Here is a 19,581-nt window from a genome sequence, read left to right as displayed (position 1 = left end):
CTTCGCAATTCCTCCATTTATTTCCTACTCACATCGTTGTTGGGTCTTCCTCATCAACTTGACCATCCAACACCAGTCTCTGATTCAAGTCCAAGGTACTCCTAAGTTTTCAAGTCTGTTTCATTTTTCGTTTCCTGTCGCTCAATCATTTTCCTTTGGAATGATGGAAAAAGTTTTCCTGGCAAGTTCTGTCTATGGTCACTGATACTATCAGAGGAAGGAGAAGCAGACTCACCTTTATTTACTTATTTATTTATTTGCCATTTGTTAACCAGTTTAGTCCAGCTTTGCCAAAGGCCCATTTTCAGTGGAGAAAGAGGAGAAAAGATCCAATAAAAAAAAAATATACAGGATATCAGTGAGCATTCATTCAAAGAACAAGAATATTGCAAAGTTATATCATGCATTCATAGGCAAGAAAAATAGCATTTAAAGCAAAAATTACATAGTTATATCATTGTACATATTTACAGTAACAGTAGTTATATGAAAAATTAAATACAGCAGTAAAAAGCGGAATAAAATACAGAATTAGGTTTGTACTAGTATATTATATTCTTACAACAATCAATTGCTAGACTGGTAATAAATGCATGAATAGTGTTACAGTTACAGAGAGTACATGTCTTGGAAGGCTAACAGATTCTGAGTAATGAGTTGTATAGAGAGGGCAGGGTGGGGGTTAAGTAGGGTCCTGACATGGGCAGGAGCTAGAATTAAGAAGGTAGTTTTTAAGTTCAGTTCTGAAAAGGGTTGTACAGCTACTGTTGCAAATATTTGGTGGGAGGTTGTTCCAGGCTTGGGACACAGTGCTTTTATATAAAAGTTTACCAATGTTTTTGTTGGTCTTATAAATATTAAGAGGGTATTGATTTCAGTTGTGTAGAGTTTGAGAAGGGGTGTAGAAGGGATATGACAGATGAGACAGGACATCCTGAGGGATTATTAAGTAAGGTGTGAGTGAACTGCAGCTGGGTTAGAAGAACCACCTGGGGAAATCAAGCCACTGACGCTGTTTTAAAGCAAGGCAGTGACGGGATTTATATGGCTGATTGCTGGCAAATCGAGCAATGTTGTCATAAGTTTGTTCCAGTTTGGTTATTAGGGCACATTGTAGATATGTGAGTATAGTAGAGGCATATAGAAGACAAGGTAGGAGGATAGCCTGAGCAAGAGAGGGTTTGGAGTTAGAGGTAAGGAATTTTTTGTTTCTGTAGAGCAGACCAATTTTTTTATTTGTCTTTTTAATACAGTGTTGAATATGGAGATCAAATTTTAATTGGTCATCAATTATAATACCCAGAAGTTTAGTGTGAGAATCCACTTTGCTAAGGGTATTGTCATGTGATTAGATGGAAAAGGTTGTTTTACTGTGTGAGAGAGATTTAGGAAGGAAAAGGAGTTTAAGGATGAGCTGGTTATCAGTTAGCCATTGTTCGACATTATAAAATGTGTTTTGAGTGAGTGAGTGGAGGTGAGAGATGTCATCAGAGCAAGAGATAAGGGTAGAGTCGTCTACATATTGTGTCAGAGAGGACGTGGTACAGGAAAAGTGGAGGTTGTCTGTGAAGATGTTAAAAAGAACAGGTCCCAGAATAGAGCTCTGGGGGATGCCAGTCTGGACGGGTAAGAAAGGGGAACAGGTAGAAAGCCATCTGACGGACTGTAGTCTATCTAAAAAGTAGTTACAGAACCAGAGAATAGCAGAGGAGGACAGGATGAGATCGACTAGTTTAGTTTAGTTAGTAGTATGGTGTTAGAGATGGTTTCAAAAGGTTTTGATACGTCAAAGAAAAGACATGACACTAGTAGGCTTTTGTCTCTGGCCTCTGCGACAGTATGTGCAAAAGACAGAAGGGTGGTGGATGTGCTATGGTTTGAGCTGAAGCCATGTTGAGTAGAAGTTAGAGTGTTTTTGTCAAGTAGATAGTTGAGAAGCTGTTTGTGTATGCATTTTTCTAGAATTTGAGAGAGTGGTGAGAGAATGGCTATAGGTCTATAATTTGATGGATCGGTGGAGTTACCTTCTTTGTGTAATAGTATGGTGTAGAAAGATTTCCAGATGTCAGGGACAGCAGATTCTTGAATTAACCTATTTACGAGTATAGAGACAGGGTAGGCTATCAAGTGAACTGCGAGGTTAAGAAAGGGGGGGGGGGGTTATCTGCAGATGAGGAACATGGTTTTAGTTTTAGTAGAAGAGATTTAATATAACCAGTGGGGACACGATTTAGAGAAAAAGGGGTGATATTTAAAGTGCTAGGAGTGTTGGTTGGAAGATTTTTACTTTGTTCTGTTTGAGTTAGTTTGCAAACAGATTCAATGAAATAAGAGTTTAGTAGAGTGGCAGTTTCTTGAGGAGTATTGTGTTGGGATAGGGGTTTGAGGTTGTAGGTCTTCCAGGGTGTACAATCTTGTTAATGGTGGACCAGAATTTTTTCGGGTTAGAGTTGTGGGTGAATTGAGCCTCACAGTAGAATTTTTTTTGTCTTTATTAATACGTTTTTTTGTGAGATTTCTGAGCTCTTTATATTTTTGGATTACCACAGTAGATTTAACTTTTAGCCAACGTTTTCTGGTGCTATCCCAATTGTTCATAAGTGTGAAGGTGTCCTTTTGACAGCCAAGGAGTAAGGGTTGTTTTACATCCTTACTTTCCTAAGTGGAGCTAGGGTGTTAAGGATGTCAAGGAAGGTATGGCTGAAATCTAGAACTGTATCATTGAGAGGAAGGTTTCTGAGTCTGGACCAGTTTATAGAAGTGAGCCTATTATTTAAATGTTTGGACATCGAAGGTGGAGAGGTTACAGTGGTCTGTATAAAGATGGGCCTTGGGTACATGTAGTGAGTATCTATGTACAAAGATGGGGAGGTGGTCACTCAGGGAGTTGGGCAGTGTGGCTGGGTTTTGGTAAAGGTTTGGATTAGAGGTAAGTATCCAATCAAAGGTGGAACTATTATAAATATTTTTATTATAGTGCATGGGAGTTGCAATGAGTTGGTTAAATCCATGGAGATTGTTGTTAAGGTCTGTGGAGGTGGTTGATATTTTTTGCCAATTAATTCAATTCAATATGATAGAAAGTTAGGAATGAGAAACAAAAGAGCAGGGGGCTTAAGAGGTGGTGTTTGTGTTAGTTAGGGTATAGTTTGGGAGGAGAAAAAGGAAGATCCAGGACAGGATAGGTTACAGAATAGGAACATTATTTCCAGGTGGAATATAAATGGCTGCAATATCAATTTTCTTTTGTGGGCTTAGATGAAAGTTTAGAATAAGTAGTTCAACTGGGTGGAAGTTTGGAAGATCTACTGGTAGGGGGGATAAGTTGAGTTGCTCAGAGAACATTATTGCTACTACTCCCCCTTTTTTGATGTTCCTATCTAGTCGGTAAATGTAGTGGGGGGTAAGATTTCAGTGTTAGAGATGTGTGGTTTTAGATATGTTTCGAAAAGGGTTAGAATATGTGGAGAGTAATGGGCTATCCAACAGTGCAAGTCTGTTATTTTGTTAAGTAGACTTTGTAAGTTTATTGTGTAGACGGTAAGGTGTTTAGAAGCAGAAGGGGTGGGAGGAGGTTGGAGACTAGTGAGTGGAAATTTAGTGACGAGATGAGTGGGGGTGGAGGGGCATGAAGGGGGGTGATAGGACCTAGATTGGGGGTGGATGTCCCCATTGAGTAGAGGGGTTGTTAGTGGGCTGGGTTTGGAAGAATAGCTGTAGAGAGAGGTTGAGTAACTTCTATTTGGGTGAAGTAGGAGTTAATGTGGGTATTTTGAGTGTAAGAAGTTGTGAAATCGAGCTATTAAACAGTGAAGGAGAGATTAATAAGAGTAGGAGAGTGCCTTTTAGATAAGAGACGTGTGTAGGGGAGGGTTTCAGATAATTCAATTCAATATGATAGAAAGTTAGGAATGAGAAACAAAAGAGCAGGGGGCTTAAGAGGTAGAGTAGAAACATGATTGGGGTGAGAGTTTTGAGAAGAGGAAGTTGTATGTGTGACAGACGGATACAGGGTGTTTGTGTTAGTTAGGGTATAGTTTGGGAGGAGAAAAAGGAAGAAATGCACAGAGGGAAAACTATTTGTTGTTGTGTCTTTCGGCTTTTCCCGGTTAGGGGTCGCCACAGCGGAACTCCGGTCCGCTAATGATTGGCAGTAGATTTTTACATGCAGAGTTGCCGGCCCTGACGCACAACCTTCAATGAAGGTACGCCCATTCACACATGTCTCCACACAGAAGACTGTCTAGCTGAGAATCGAACAGGACAATGTCTTACTGTGAGGCGACAATGCTACCGCAGCACCACCACGAGGGAAAACTAGTGATAGGGAGAAATAAAATATCAGGTGCGAGATGCTGAAAATTAGTAGGTGGGTTGGTGAATTGTGGAAAGAGGGAGGGCTAATAGGTGGGAGGGACAAAGTTTAGTTAGGGGGAGAAATTGTGTGATTGGGTTTAGTTTGGATTGCTCACTTTCTGTTGGGTAAACTTTTTTTCCCGCTCATTACCCTGTCCTGCATCCAAAAATGCATTTGAGCCTACAGAAAAAATACTGCAAAAACAGCTGGCTATACTAAAACCCTCTAATTGCAGGGATAAACTCAACTTCACTTCTGCTGGGGGACTATGAATAATCATGTTATGCAAACAATCTGGTGTCCCCACTTATTAACATTTTTCCCTTCTTCCACAATTTTATTAGGAGCAGCTTTTCTGCTGGCATGACTACATCTTTACTACTACAAGTCTTTGCTTCTTTCGCATGAGCAAATTTGGAGCATATGCATGGTGTGCCCTTTCAATTAACACACCCTGCTGTAGAATATCAATGCAGATGCTTATTTGTACTTTCCTAAAATTAATGAAGGTTGTTTCATCCAGTTTCCCCTGGCATAACAGAAAATATTAAGTTTTCTTTGGGTGCTCTGGCTTCAACTGTACTGTTTATTGTGAGTTGTTTTTGAGAAGCCTCCTATTCAGTCAGTCTTTCCTTCACTTCAACCACTGACTTCTGTAGTTTTATCAAGTCATCTGAATATTCAGCTGCATAAAGCTTTTTTATTCTCTTCCAGCCATTTGTCATTTGACTTTATTCTTCCAGTTTCTCATTGATTGTTGGTACCGCTGAATGCATCTGATTTATTTTTTCCCTCTAAATTACTGGAAGACATTGTCAAAACACAAGCTGAATCTTTACGGTTTGCTGAACAGCTGCAAGACTCTTCTCCACCAAAGCTATTTCTTTTTCTTTTCTGGTTGAATTTCTCTTACTTTCTCAAGATTTCTTCTTTGCAGACATCCAAGCAGTTCAGTGACAAACCAGCAAATTAATTTTACCCAAACTGTCAGCTTCCAATTGGCTCCATAAATTCTATTTTCTTTTTCTCTCTGGAAGAGCTCAATCACTTTCCAGAGAAAAGCCATCTAGGAATTCCCCCAAAGTTGTCAGTTGTTATGTTAATAATCAAAACCATCATTATTTCATATACAGGTTAAATGGTTACAACTGTTTAAAGGAATACAAGTAATCATTAAGTAAAACTCACCTTTCGTAGCTGTTCTATTAGCTCTTCCTCTCCATCACACACACTGGTATTTTGCCTGGATTGCACATCTCCTGAGTTGCATGTTAAAGCTGCTGGAGAAGAGGACGTACCAACTAAGAAAAAAAAAGAAAGGGAAAAAGTCATTAATCAAAAATGCAACACCAAAAACTAGGTGATAAAAAACAATCATCAAGTTCACATGAGCAAAATATGAAAGTGATGTACTTACCAAAATGACAGATGATCTTGTTACATGTCTGTACACTGCAATGTTAGGACTGGTAGCTGCAGCAAATTATCTTTTCAGCATATTTCAGAATCTCCCAGAAGCCTGAGCTTCTCCCATCCCTCCCAAAATGCTTCTCTCTTCTCCCTCTCTCCAGATGGAGTTTACCTGCTGCAGAATGGGAAAAAACAGGGACCTGAGGGCCCCATCACGGATTCTTATAAAACGAGTGGACAAACGTATGTAAGTATAAACATAAAAATATGCGCCCCCCTCACATGGGATACAGCTTACTGACCTCTAGTGTACCATTTATGTCAATACTGAGACGACAATTTTAGATGGGTATGCTGCAGTACAGAGAGATGTTTCAAGAATATATATCACCACAGTAAGTACATAACTTTTCATATCCTACTTGATCGAGTCCTACACTGCAACAGTACGATCAAGGCCCCAAACATGCTTGGGTAGCAACATGAAAGGATATCACAAAGAATGGAGGTCCCAAAGGAGACTCTTGACCATGAAATAACATCCAGCTTGATGTGTTTGGTGAAGGTGCGCAGCTAAGGCGATGTAGCAGCAACACATATGCCATCTACGGATACATTTTTAAAGTAAGCTTAAGAATTAGCCAGTGATCTGTCAAGAATAGTCATTGCTCTTTCCTGCTGAAGTTTTTGACTAGATGAGTAGGACTATATAATACAGTCAGGTAGCCACCTGGACAATGTGATGTTTTTTTTCCCCCTTATCAGACTATACAAAAATTAAGCTGATGTTTTTGTTTTATATCTTTAGTGCAGCTAAAGTAAAATTTTAATTATCTATGGACTTCAGACAACATAGTTTATACTTTCCAGTGTTTGAAGAGGGGAAACAAAACTGGAAGATTTATAAACTGACTGATGTTAGTGCCAGGTAATACCTTCAGCATAAAGACTGGGTTACGGGCATCTCTGTTTTTGGAAAATTATGTTAGGAGGATTACAACACAACACATGTAACACGGAGTCTCTGATGAAGTCTAGACTACCAGAAGCAAAATCTCCCATGTCAGTACTTAAGGTCTGCTGCCTTTGCAGCGGGTTCAAAGAATGCAGTGGCTATTTTTTTCCAATACCAGGTTAAAATTCCATTAGATGCTGCATCTTTGAATGGAATTATTATTAAAACAGCTCACTTCAAAAATGTTTTCTAAACTCTCTAATCCAGTGAAGTGCGACAGAGTCCTTCGTGAAAGGTTGAATTAGTTGCAAGGTGAACTTTTTTTTGCTAAAAAAACTACAAACCTCGTCAAAAATTTTGACCAGAAGAACAACTGCAGGGATTAGAGCTGTAAAGGGTTCTTACCATGTAGCCCAAAAAGAGAATTTGTGCCATTTGTCCTTGTTCAGTTTCCAGACACCCTTGAAGTGGCAGCTAAGAGCCAGTCATCCAGGCAGGGAAGGATGTTTATTCCCAACAATCCTAGATGAGATGCCATGACAGCTGAGCATTTGGTACACACCATGCTGGCTGTGGTGAGACATAATAGCATTGACCTCAATTGGTAATGCTGGCTTCGCTCTAAAGATGAAAGAACATCAGATGAAAGAACATCCTAGATACCTTTGCTATTTTTGTGTGTAGATATATGTACTGGAGATCCAAAGAGCACATCAAGTCTCCCTCTCCCTCCTACAAACATGAAAAAAATGGCTGCATTGAGACCACATGGAATGTCATCTTTTTTTTTTTTTTTTTTTTTTAATATGTACAGGTTTCGGTAACTGAGGTCCAGTATTACCTTGAAGTCCTGTATCTTTTCCAGCACCAAGGAAAACCTGGACTAAAATCTAGATCCTACCTTGTCTACCAGGACCTCCTGGGTATGTCTTTTTGGTAGGAGGTTTATGACCTCTTGCAGTACCCACACTATTTTACCAGGGTGAGATGTCTGGTAAAGTACAGGTGGGCTGCAGTGCAGTTTCTGAAAAAAATATGGAGATACCTCTTTATCTGATCTTTGTGGTCCATTTGCTCTGCAAAATGCATTTGCATGTAGGGAGATATGACCACCAACTGAATTCAGATGTAGAAATGGACAACTGAGGAAAGCCCTCATGCATTCTGGTATCAATTTCCAAAGCAAGGGCCATTGAATCAATGGTTTTGCAGACCATCTCTGCTTCTAAAATGGCATCTAGTGAAGAAACCACAAGCATGCAGGAGATCCTATCACACCACTACTGTACCTGAGGTTGTTGGGATTTCTTGATCCATGAATTTACTTCCCTTAGGATTCATGCCATAGGATCTTTGTGGAGCTGTAAATTTTACTCCAGCAGCCATAAGCATTTTGCCATCTTGCATACTCTGCCAATCGTTCACCTTTGATCCAAATAGAAAGGTTCTACTATATGTGGCATTGTCAAAGGATGCCCTGAAGTGTTCTGCAAATCCAGTAAGCACAAGTCAAGCTCGTCTGACCCGGGTTCCTATTAGAACAACGAAAACACATTTTGTCGAATTTTCGTCGACACAGAGTGAACAGGCAAAAACAGTGAAGCGGCTGTTCAGCAAATTCTTTCCCTGGGAAAGAAGTACCTTGATCGCTTTGTTGTGTTCTGCACTGTAGTGTGGCCCCTTGTCCAGTATAGCTCCCGAGCGTAAATGTGCAAGAATTACTGACCTTAGGGGTTAGGGTGCGGGTTAAGGTAAGTGCATATGTTTTAAAATGTTTACTTTTATTTTTCCATTAGATGTATGGTTGGGTTACGTGCATACGTGTTTTCAACTGTTTACTGTTTTTTTTGGGGAGTTATAAAAAGAAGTTATGTCCTTACCATAACGTTCCATGTAGAGTGTTCATCTCGCCTTTGTTCTTACACACGGGTTCAGAGCCGATCCTCGGCTCCGAGTTGGCCGAATTGCACAGCTCTGAATCTCAGAGAAGCTCGAGACCAGCCCATATCCCACAATCTTCCCTGCCATTACTCAGATCTAGTTTGCAAACAAACCAGACCAAAAGATCCAACACCTCCGGTGCTAGAAGTATACACTCTCTTCAGCCATTCTGAGACACTCTCTCACTATAGCAATAACTAATGGTCTAAACATATATCCCATGATACACGGGAGACACGTTCTTCGGAACAGCAAAGAGTCTGCAAACCAAAGAGTCCTGAACACTGTTTTATTGATTAAAATAAAGTTAGCGTTTTCGCCACTCAGTAAGAGAAGCTTCCTCAGAGAAAAAATGTTCAAAAAGGCGCCAAACCTTTTTGAGCATTTAAAACATACACGTAATTACTACATATTACATCACTTCCTAGTAACCGTAAGGAATGGTAAAAAAACAAAAATCCTTAAAGGGCAAATACCTCTGTAAACAATGAGTTTGTACAATAACATTTAAAAATATTATGATATGTCGTAAAAGTACCAAAAATACAACAAATCAAAAAAACTTGCAATAATTACAATAAGTATAAAAGCTGATAAAAAGCTAGAACGCATAAACACCCCATATTAATAAAATAAAACAAAAATATTCCCATGATGTATTCATGGAAATAATACATATAAAAATGTAAAACGATTCACTTAATTTTATGAAAGACCAAAATGGTCTTGAAACATTCACTTTAAGAGTTGTTGAAAATACTCAAGTTGTTTTAATGTGGAATTAATAACCAGTAAAGAATCAATAACCAGCATTGAATATCATGTAAGAAGTGGGACAACTAACGCCTTAGATAGGCCTTGTATTTCAATACTGGGGCAATGTTACAACTCTCATTTAACCCTGGAGGGTTGAAGGCATCTAATCTAAGTTGCCATTCAAGCTCCCGATTCTCCAATAAGAGTGATAAAGGGCCTCCACGGATTGTGGGTGGCATATGGTCAATGCCCATAAATTGGAAGCTGTGTCCTGGGTTATTTATTATATGCTTAGCCAGTGCATTGTCACTTTTACAGTTTTTGATGGCGTAACAATGTTGATAAACACGCTCTCTAAGTTTTCTATCGGTTTTACTGACATAAAAAACTGAGCAACAAACACAAAAAGCAATGTAAATAACTGACTTGGTTTCACAATTGATTTTAAATTTAATATCGTATTTGAAATCCCTTATACAAAATGTGTTACCGGTGCGGATAACTTTACACCAGTTACAAAACAGACAGGTATAAGAACCTTTTAGTCTATTAAAGGGATTAGACCCTAGGTCCCTTTGTAATAGTTCCTTGATGTTAATTCCTCTTTTGTAAACTATCCGGGGTTTGATCCCCAGTTTATCTACTAGGGAGGGATTAGTAGAAATGAAATGCCAATTTTTTTGAATAATTTCTAAAATTTGTTTAGAATTATTGTTGAATGTAGTAATGAAACTCAAAGAAATAGGGACCAACGAGTCATTGGTACCCGTATTGGCACTAGTAGCAACACTCGGATTAGTCATTTCTTCACCTATATTTAGTGAAACCAGAGCTTCTTGGTGAAGCAATGGTTTATAAATCCCATTGCTTCTCTTGTGTTCTACCTCTTCTATTAATTCATCTACTAAGGTCTGAGGGTATCCCCTATTGATGAACATATCTTTTAGAAATGAACATTCAATTGAAAAGTCAGATGGCTTACTACACATTCTTACTGCTCTGACTAATTGTCCTTTGACAATGGCCCTCTTTTGCTTGAAAGGGTGAGAGCTCGAGAAATGAAGGAAGGAGTTGACGTATGTTTCCTTCCTAAAAATTTTCGACTGGAATTTGAAATTGGTTCTGTCTTTAACTAGTTTCACATCTAAGTAATCAATCCCTTCACTCGAAAAGTTGTATGTAAACTTAAGGAAAGTTGTAGTGTGGTTAAGGTAGTCTACAAACAATTCCGCCACCTGTACATCCCCTTTAAAAAGGATGAAAACATCGTCTAAAAAACGAGTGTAGTAACAAATATATTGCATCCAGTCCGGGTTGTCCAAAATGTGGTGTTCCTCCCACCTCCGGTGCTAGAAGTATACACTCTCTTCAGCCATTCTGAGACACTCTCTCACCATAGCAATAACTAATGGTCTAAACATATATCCCATGATACACGGGAGCATATACCCCGGAAGGGGTCAAGACACGTCGATCAGAGACTAATCCTACCAGTTCTTCCAAACACGTGGGGGGGGGAGGGAATGTAAGAACAAAGGCGAGATGAACACTCTACATGGAACGTTATGGTAAGGACATAACTTCTTTATGTAAGAGTGTTCAATTCAATCTCGCCGTTTGTTCTTACACATGGGTAGCGTCCCTAGCTCCGTCACCCCGAGTGACTCATGGAAGAACGTTCTTAAGCACAGTGGAATCAAATGATGTCCTATCCTTGGAAATTTTGTCCACTCTGAGTGATGAAAGTATGTGGTTTAGACCACGTGTCTGCTGCACAAATAGTGTCCAAAGGCAAACGAACTGCATGAGCTAAGGAAGTGGAGACAGATCTGGTAGAATGGGCCTTAGGTTTGGTGGGCAAGGATTGCTTTGATTTAGAGTATACAAATGTTATACAGTCAGCAAGCCATTTAGATAGTGTATGTTTAGTAATTGCCATGCCCTTTTTATTGTCTGCAAATGCGACGAAGAGCTGATCTGTTTTCCTGTAATCTTTGGTCCTATCCAAATAAAATCTTAATTGCCTGTGAACATCCAACTTGTGCAACATATACTCCAGTTTGTTACGATGGTTTTTGAAAAAGGTAGGGAGTTCTATAGACTGCTCGAACACCCCTGGTAGTGTCTCTTCTGGTTTCGTTATATGGCCAAACTTTTAGTAGCAAAATTTGCCCTTACGCTGAACAATGTTACTAGTTGTAACAGAAGACTCTGCGACTGTAGACAATATAATTCCTGTTGTTCCTCTAAACAGCATTGCCAGTCCAAAATATTGTAAAACTGATTTATTGAAACGTAGTGTGTGTAAAAACAAATACATTAAAACTGGAGTCCCAGTAACATTTCCTGCACACTCGCTCGCTAGATACACTTGAATCCAAATGCATTGGTGTGCGAAAAGCGAAATAAAGTCTATACACCAAATAGACTATCATAAACAACTTGCGTTAGTGTGCAGAATACGTAACAAAGTCTGTACACTAAATAACAACACAAATGGAGACAAACTAAAAGCACTAATTATGACCACTGCGCGAAGAGCAGCCATTGTAGGATCCTCATGTGTAACCTTCCCATAGGGACTGCAATTAGTGCGGCTGCCATCAGTCCCAACACTTTTAACACCAGTTTATCTGGGGCTTTCTTGCAGACGAGAAGAAGCAGAACCTGCTGTTTGAGGGTTGAGGCTCTTATTGGAGGGAGCTTCAGTAGTGTCGAACGTGTATTTAGGTCTGCTCCGATGAAGGAAATACACTGTGAGGGCGATAAGCAAGACTTTTCGAAGTTTATGGAAATCCCTAAGTGGGAACAAAGGCTGATTGTGTAGTCTCTGGCTTGCAATAGACGACGCTCGGTGGTGGCGGTGAGTTGCCAGTCATCCAGATAGGGAAACACCTGGAATCCTTGTCGTCTCAAGTGAGACGCAACTACTGCCATGCATTTGGTGAATACCCTGGGGGCTGAGGTGAGTCCAAAGGGCAGAGCTCGAAATTGAAAGTGACTGGCTCTCAGCCGGAAGCGCAAGTGATCTCTGGATGGTCTGGCCATTTTGATGTGGTAGTACGCGTCTTTGAGATCTACAGAGCACATCCAATCGTCCTTCTGTAAGAATGGAAGGATCGATTGAAGCGTGACCATCCAGAACTTTTCCTTCTTCACGAAGTTGTTGAGATGGCTGAGATCTAAGATCGGTCTCCAGTCCCCTGTCTTTTTTTGGAACTAAAAAGAACTTTGAGTAAGTTCCAAATTCTCTTTGGTCCACAGGGACTGGTTGGATGACTCTGTTTTCGAGCAGCTTTGAAATTTCTACAGTTGCTAGATTTCGCAGACGGGGTGGCACGTCTGGAAACTTTCTTTGTAGAGGTGGCGTTGATGTGAAGGGGATTTTGTATCCTCTGGTTATAATGCTTTTTACCCAAGAATCCGAAGTAATGTTTAGCCAGGCCAGTGGGTATAAAGCCAAGCGACCCCCGACTGCCTCCAGAGCAGGACAGCCAGGCCTCCCTTCAGGAGTGCTGGAAAGGCTTCCCAGGGACGGAATCCCTGTCGCCTTGGTTATGTGGACCCCCTCTGCTGCCGGGGGGTGTCTTCCATTTCTACCCCCTCCTCTGCCTCTGGAGGGAGTATTACTCTGTGTGGTCTGGAAAGATCCCAGATTCTTACGGAACCACATTTTTCCACCTCGTTGCCCTTTGGGGTACGGTCTAGTAGGAGCAGAAAAACGGACCCTGACAGCAGACAGGGTCTTTCCCTCTTGCTCGCACTGAGTGAGAGTTCTCCTAAACCTTGGGCCCGAAAAGTGTGGCACCATCAAAAGGGGCATTGGCAAAGGAAGACTTGAAGGCTTCCATAAAGGAGCACAGCCGCATCCATGATTGTCTTCGTAGAGCAATCGCTGAAGCTGCAGCTCTACTCGATCCCTCGCCTGCATACGAGATGAGCCTCATGGATGAGTTTACTATGGAGGTGAGGGTTTTACGTTGTGCTGTTACTTTTTCTGAAACAGCAGCATCTGTGTTACCCTGGAGGGTATCTGTCAGCTCCTTGATGAGATCCCTCTGCAAATGTGTGAAGTGAGTCAAATAGTTTAGCAAACGCATGGAAAAAGTCGCTGAACTGAAAACGCGCTTCCCATATCTGTCCATAGTCCTAGAATCCTTATTAGGAGGATGAACAGATGAGGAAGACTCAGACATTTACTTTTTCGTGGCTGCCGCCGCCACCACCATAGTGTCGACAGGAACTCCCTTGGTGAGATAAGATTTATCTTGGGGGGCAGTGATGAACTTGTTTGGTTTCCCAGGGACTGGTTCCACTGTGTCAGGTGCCTCCCATGCCCTTCGAGCAATCAAATCCATTAATTCATCGAAGGGCGGAGTCACCCAGGAGGTAGAAGGTTGAGCCCCAAAAGCCTTCAGCAGCACCGACGCGTCCTCAGTGGGGGCTAGGGATTTCCAATCACCCCTCTGTTTCAAGATCTCCAGGATGTCTGCAAAAGACACATCCTCCGAGGGTGATTTGGGGGACCCCTCTGCCTCATCCAAGTCGGTGTCAGACGTTAGAGATTCCTGTGGGGAATCTATGTGCCTCCTCTTGCACAACCGTTTCCTCGGGACCTCATCAGAGGGGGCTTCTGGTGAGGCCTCCAAGGAACAGGGGGAACCCTCTGGGGGGTGGCTGAGGCAACTGGGCTCTATGCTTGGGATGGATCGTGGGAGCAGAAACCGAAAGCGGCCCTTTTGGGGAAGGAGAAGATTCCCCTGATGATGTGGTTGTCTGTGCAGACAATACTTTCCTCATAAGGTCAAAGGCCCCCGAACCCCTGGCCGAGGGCTCCCCCGGTTCCGAAGAACACGGGAGCATCCCAGACCCAGGTGCCGTGGACTCCAACCTCGAGGATGGAGCCGAGCCAGTCTGTGCCGAGGCCCCCGAGAGGGAGAGTCGGTTCCGACAGGTTGGTACGACTCTTGGTCCCGGAACAGAGGAGAGACCATTGGCTCCGTGACTCCCCTATCGGTTCCGAAGAAGTCGAAGTCAATGGTGTCGATCGTGCAATGGACGGTTTCGGCACCGAGGGCTTCACTATCATCAGGTCATCCTCTCCCGGCTCCGAGATCTGGATGGGTCTCGAAGGAGGACCCATTGGAGATATGCGGAGGCCTTCTAGTTTCGACACCAACTGGGAGGAAACTGCAATTAACTTGGAAACGGCCGTGTTTTCCATGAGTTTCTGTCTCAGATAAAGGTCTGGAAGAACAGGTCGAAGGAGCCAAAGATGGCACCGACCGAAGAATGGACGGTGGTGGCAGCTCCGACACCGGTTCCAAGATCTGGGGCTCAGGAAAAGATAAATGTTCAACGCTCGGCCCCGAGATCTGTGGAATCGGCGAACGAACCTTAGAAGATGAACTCGGAGCCGATGACATGGGCTCCAACATCTTCGACCCCTTCAAGGATTTAGAAACCTGATCCGACTTGTCCAAAGCCTCTTGAAAGGCAGGCTTCAGTAACCCTCTGTCTATGAGCTTCCTGCGCCTATCTGTCATGACCCTCCCGCTAAAGAAATGGCAAATAGAGCAATCCTCTTGAAGATGGAGAGGGCCAAGACAGTAGACGCAGGAAGCATGATTGTCAGTAATGGACATTTTCTGCCCACACTGACATCTTTTAAAGCCAGATTTAGCTTTTTCTGACATACTAATAAAACAACAATAGCTAATAAGTATAGAAAAACTGCTAATCCTATATGTACATAGATATGGAGAAAGGGCTATATAAAAGAAGACATTCACAAAACCACACCCAAAGAACAAGGGTTAGGCCACAAAAGGGTGCCTGAAGAAAAAAAAGGGCATATATATATATATATATATATATATATATGTATGTATATATATATATATATATATATATATATATATATATATATATATATATATATATATATATATATATATATATATAAAACACACACACAGCACTTCTATAACAATCTAAGAAATATAAGGTTATATCAGGAAAAAATCAGTATCTTATCTGTAAATAGTAAGCAAATCTCAATTTTCTATCTGGTCCGAGCTCTCCTCGATCCGATCTGTTGCAGCGGCAAACTAGATCTGGGTAATGGCAGGGAGGATTGTGGGATATGGGCTGGTCTCGAGCTTCTCTGAGATTCAGAACTTTGCAATTCGGCCGACTCGGAGCCGAGGATCGGCTCCAAACCCGTGTGTAACAACAAACAGTGAGATTGAACACTCTTACATTTAGGGTTAAGGTACATGTGTATGTGTTTGGAAGTGTTTACTGCTTTTTTTTTTGGTTGGAACAGCGATTTCTTTCCCTAGGAAAGAAATCGCTGTTCTGAGGTGTCGACATTTTCAGCTTTCAGTGAAAAATCGTCGATGAAACATCGTTCGCTATTTTAAGCGTTCGATGTTTCAATATAGACCAATCTGACCCTGCTGCTTTCACTGTATGATTTGAGCATTAAGCAGAATTCTCATGGAGAATGGTATAACAGTATTCATCGCTGCCACTTGTGATTCTGTCTGTTTACATACATCACAGAATGGTAAGTTTTTGTAAAGTTCCTGGTGTCTTGTCTTCTAGATCCTTCTGAAACTTGGTCATAACATCAAGTAGTTGAGAGCTTTGATGGAGGAGGCACTCAATGTGTATACTTGCATTCCCAAGCAATGTGTAATTCTAGATTCCTTTTTTGAAGGGTAGATCACTTGGGATTCCTCAGAAGCCTCTCTTTTGAGGATAGCTGACAAAACAATGGAATTATCATAGGACCCCTGGTTCCAACACTGTTTGTCTTTCAGGGGCCAGAGAATTTTGTTAGAGAATGGGCTCAATGACATCAAGCTTATTCCATGCTCTCTGCACTACAAAAGTGACTGGGGTACCAACCAACCTGTAAAAGGGCAGACCACACCAGAAAAGCCTCTTGGAAGATCTCTTCCTCAGGGGAAGTGGGGTCATTGGGCCAAGATTCCTCCTCTGTCACTTCATCTCTAGGACCTCTTCAAATCTGGGGGTCTTCCAGAGAACACAAGATGGAAAACTCACTTTCACCAAGATCAAGGTCGGGGGGTACAGACCAGTTTCAATTTTGAACCATGACTATAAAGCATTTATTTCTTTAACAGCTATGAGAATCACCAGGGTGTTGTAAAAACTGATACATATGGATCAATGTGGTTTTGTATAGGGGAGACAAACATTTCACAATATTAACATAACAATGACAATTCAAAGGGAACAAAGTACAAGGAGACCTTGTTATTGTTGGTGGTCTTGATGCACAAAAGCATTAGATAGAGTTAGTTGGGATTTTACGCTTAGGGCAATGGCAAGATTTGTGTTTCCTGACAGAATGGAGTTAATTATGAAGATACATGGAGGGTCAGAGGCAAGAATCATGGTGGGAGGGCATGAATAGAGGAACCAAGTGGGGATATCCTCTTTCTCCTTTATTTGCCTTATACTTAGAGCCATTGGCAAAGAAAATAAGCGACTCACAAATTCAAGTATATAACTGGTATGGTACTCAAGAAAAAAGTACAGTTTTGTACCTACCAAAAATGTAGATGTTCGAGTGTATACACTGCTGCAGTCATTACACTTGGGTTATCCTGCCGTCAGGCAGTACCCCAGTCGGCCTGAGTTCCAAAGTCTTAGTCCAGCGATGGTTGCTGTCGCTTCTTCCCTGACGTCAGTGTGAAAGGGGTATATAAGATGCAGCAGACGTCATTTTCTTCAGTTTTTCTTGCCCCAGATGTCAGGTGCCCCCAAAAAGGTAGGCAATTCAAATTGCTAATAAAACATACATAAGAAAAGCAATAAACAACTTTCAGTTACCAGCAAATACTCCCCATAGGTAGTAAAGGGTAGAGGACATAGGTGTGTACCAGCAAGTAAGAGAGGAAGAAGGGAGGGTAACCTGGACTGCAGCAGTGTATACACTCGAACATCTACATTTATGGTAGGTACAAAACTGTACTATGTTCATGTTACACTGCTGCAGTCATTACACTTGGGTAGAATCCCAAAGCTGAGGTAGGGTGGCTGGTTCTATAAGGCATTAGGGGTGGCTATAAGGTCCTGCAACACTGCAGTGGCAAAGTCAGCTCTGGACTTAGAGCATAGAGGCAGATTGTAATGGTTGGTGAAGGTATGTACAGAACTCCAAGTTGCTGCTTCCAAAATGTCCTTGGTAGGTACTCCTCTGAGGTAGGCAGTTGAGGTGGCTGTTGCCCTGGTGGAATGAGACCCAATACTGTTAGGTACAGGTTTCCCATGGTGTATATAGCAGAAACGTATGCAGTGTCCTATCCATTTTGAAATAGTCTGTTTTGAAATGGCTATTCTCTGTGCTCCTGCAGCATATGCTACCAATAATTGCTCAGTTTTTCTGAAAGCTTTGGTTTTGTCGAAGTACAAGCGTAACTGCCTGTTTAAGTCCAAATAATGCAGAAGTCTCTCCCCTTTATTCTGTGGATTTGGATAAAAAGTTGGCAAGTGAATAGTTTGGTTTAGAGCCACATTTGATGCCACCTTTGGCATAAAAGTAGGGTTTGTTCTTAAAGACAAACTGTCTTGGTGGAAAATGATGAAAGGTTCCACAGCCATTAGTGCCTGTAATTCTGAAACGCTTCGTGCTGATGTTATTGCCAGGAGCAGAGCAGTTTTCCAAGAGACATATTTTAAATCTGCTGTGTTAGCTGGCTCAAAAGGAGGTAAAGTTAATTTTTCCAACACGAAACTGAGGTCCCAAGTTGGAGTAGGTGCTCTACGGGGCGGTCTTATGTTTTTAGCCCCTCTGAGGTACTGTTTTAGCAAGGGATTAGAGAAAATTGGTGGATCCGTGTTGTAATGAGCAGAGATGGCAGAGGCGTGGATCTTGATGGATAAAAAAGAGAGGCCTTTATCCAGCATCTCAGTTAAATATTGTAGTATCTGAGGAATATTTTGGAAAAGAGGGTCAATAGGCTGTGAGCCTGGTTCCAGGCACAGAATCTCTTCCATTTATCCGAATAGGCTTTCCTGGTGCTAGGCCTTCTGGCCTCCAGAATGACATCCATAACAGCTTTGGAGAGAAGCATTGCTTGCTCGACTAAGGAATCTTCCATGCAGCCAAGTTTAAAGTCTTTAGCTGGCTGTATCTGATTGTTGTGCTGAGTCAGAAGATGTGGGATTTGAGGCAAAATCCAGGGTGGTCCTTGTGCTACGTTCTTTAAGATTGGGTACCAGTGCTGGCGTGGCCAGTCTGGGGCAATCAGGACCATCTTTGGCTCTTCTTGCCTGGCTTTTATGAGTACCTTTGGAAGGAGAGGTAGTGGTGGGAAAGCATATACTTGTAGGTTTTTCCAGCTGAATGAAAGGGCATCCACTTTCCATGCTTGTGGGTAGTAAGTCCTTGTGCAGAATTTCTGCAGCTGGCAGTTCATTGGGGATGCAAACAGATCCATGTCCGGGCTCCACCATTTTTGTGTTAACATTCTGAATATTTGTGGATTCAATTCAAATTCGTGGGGATCCATGATGTTTCTGCTTAAGTCGTCTGCCAGTGTGTTTTTCTCTCCTGGCAGAAATTGTGCTTGCAGATTAACTTGATAGGTTAGAGCTGTGTTCCACAAGATCATGGCTTGTCTGCAGAGGGGATAAGAGTGAGTGCCCCCTTGCTTGTTTATGTACCACATAACTGTGGTGTTGTCTGTTTTTAGTAGTAGTTGTCCTGGATGGAAAAGGTCTTTGAAAGCTACAAGGGCATTTTGTACAGCTAGCATCTCTTTTTGATTGATGTGAAGATGCCTTTGTTCTGCGGGCCACTTGCCCTGAATACATTTTCCTGCCATGTGTGCTTCCCAGGCGTAATCCGATGCATCTGTTGTCAGTGTTTGCCTGGCTGTGGGTTGAGTGAAAGGCTGTCCCTTGTTGAGGTGACAAGCTTGAGCCCACCATCGAAACTCCTGTTGAAGGCAAGGAAGCAGTGGTATTACTGTTTCCAAACTTTGACAGTGTTGAGACTGGACACTCTTTAGGTACCATTGTAGTTTCCTCATATGCAGTCTGGCATATGGAATTAGTAGTATGCAAAATGCCATGTAACCAAAGGCCTGCAGAATTTTTCTTGCAGGGAGATGGGTCCTTGTTG

At 41.8% G+C, this 19,581-nt stretch overlaps 1 protein-coding gene across 5 annotated transcripts in view; it reads right to left on the bottom strand.

Moving 5' to 3' along the window:
• The window catches only part of LRCH3 (leucine rich repeats and calponin homology domain containing 3), a 3,082,729-nt gene that overhangs the window by 378,026 nt on the left and 2,685,122 nt on the right, over window positions 1-19,581 (bottom strand). For all 5 annotated transcript variants that reach the window (XM_044070695.1, XM_044070696.1, XM_044070697.1 and 2 more), the window contains one exon: window positions 5,546-5,658. In XM_044070695.1, coding sequence (XP_043926630.1) covers window positions 5,546-5,658 — 113 coding nt within the window. The remainder of the gene's footprint in view (window positions 1-5,545; window positions 5,659-19,581) is intronic.

Source organism: Protopterus annectens, chromosome 4.part1, assembly GCF_019279795.1.
Source record: "Protopterus annectens isolate FY-2018-M chromosome 4.part1, PAN1.0, whole genome shotgun sequence".
Lineage (NCBI taxonomy): Eukaryota > Metazoa > Chordata > Ceratodontiformes > Protopteridae > Protopterus > Protopterus annectens.
This window is presented reverse-complemented; position numbering and strand designations above follow the sequence as displayed.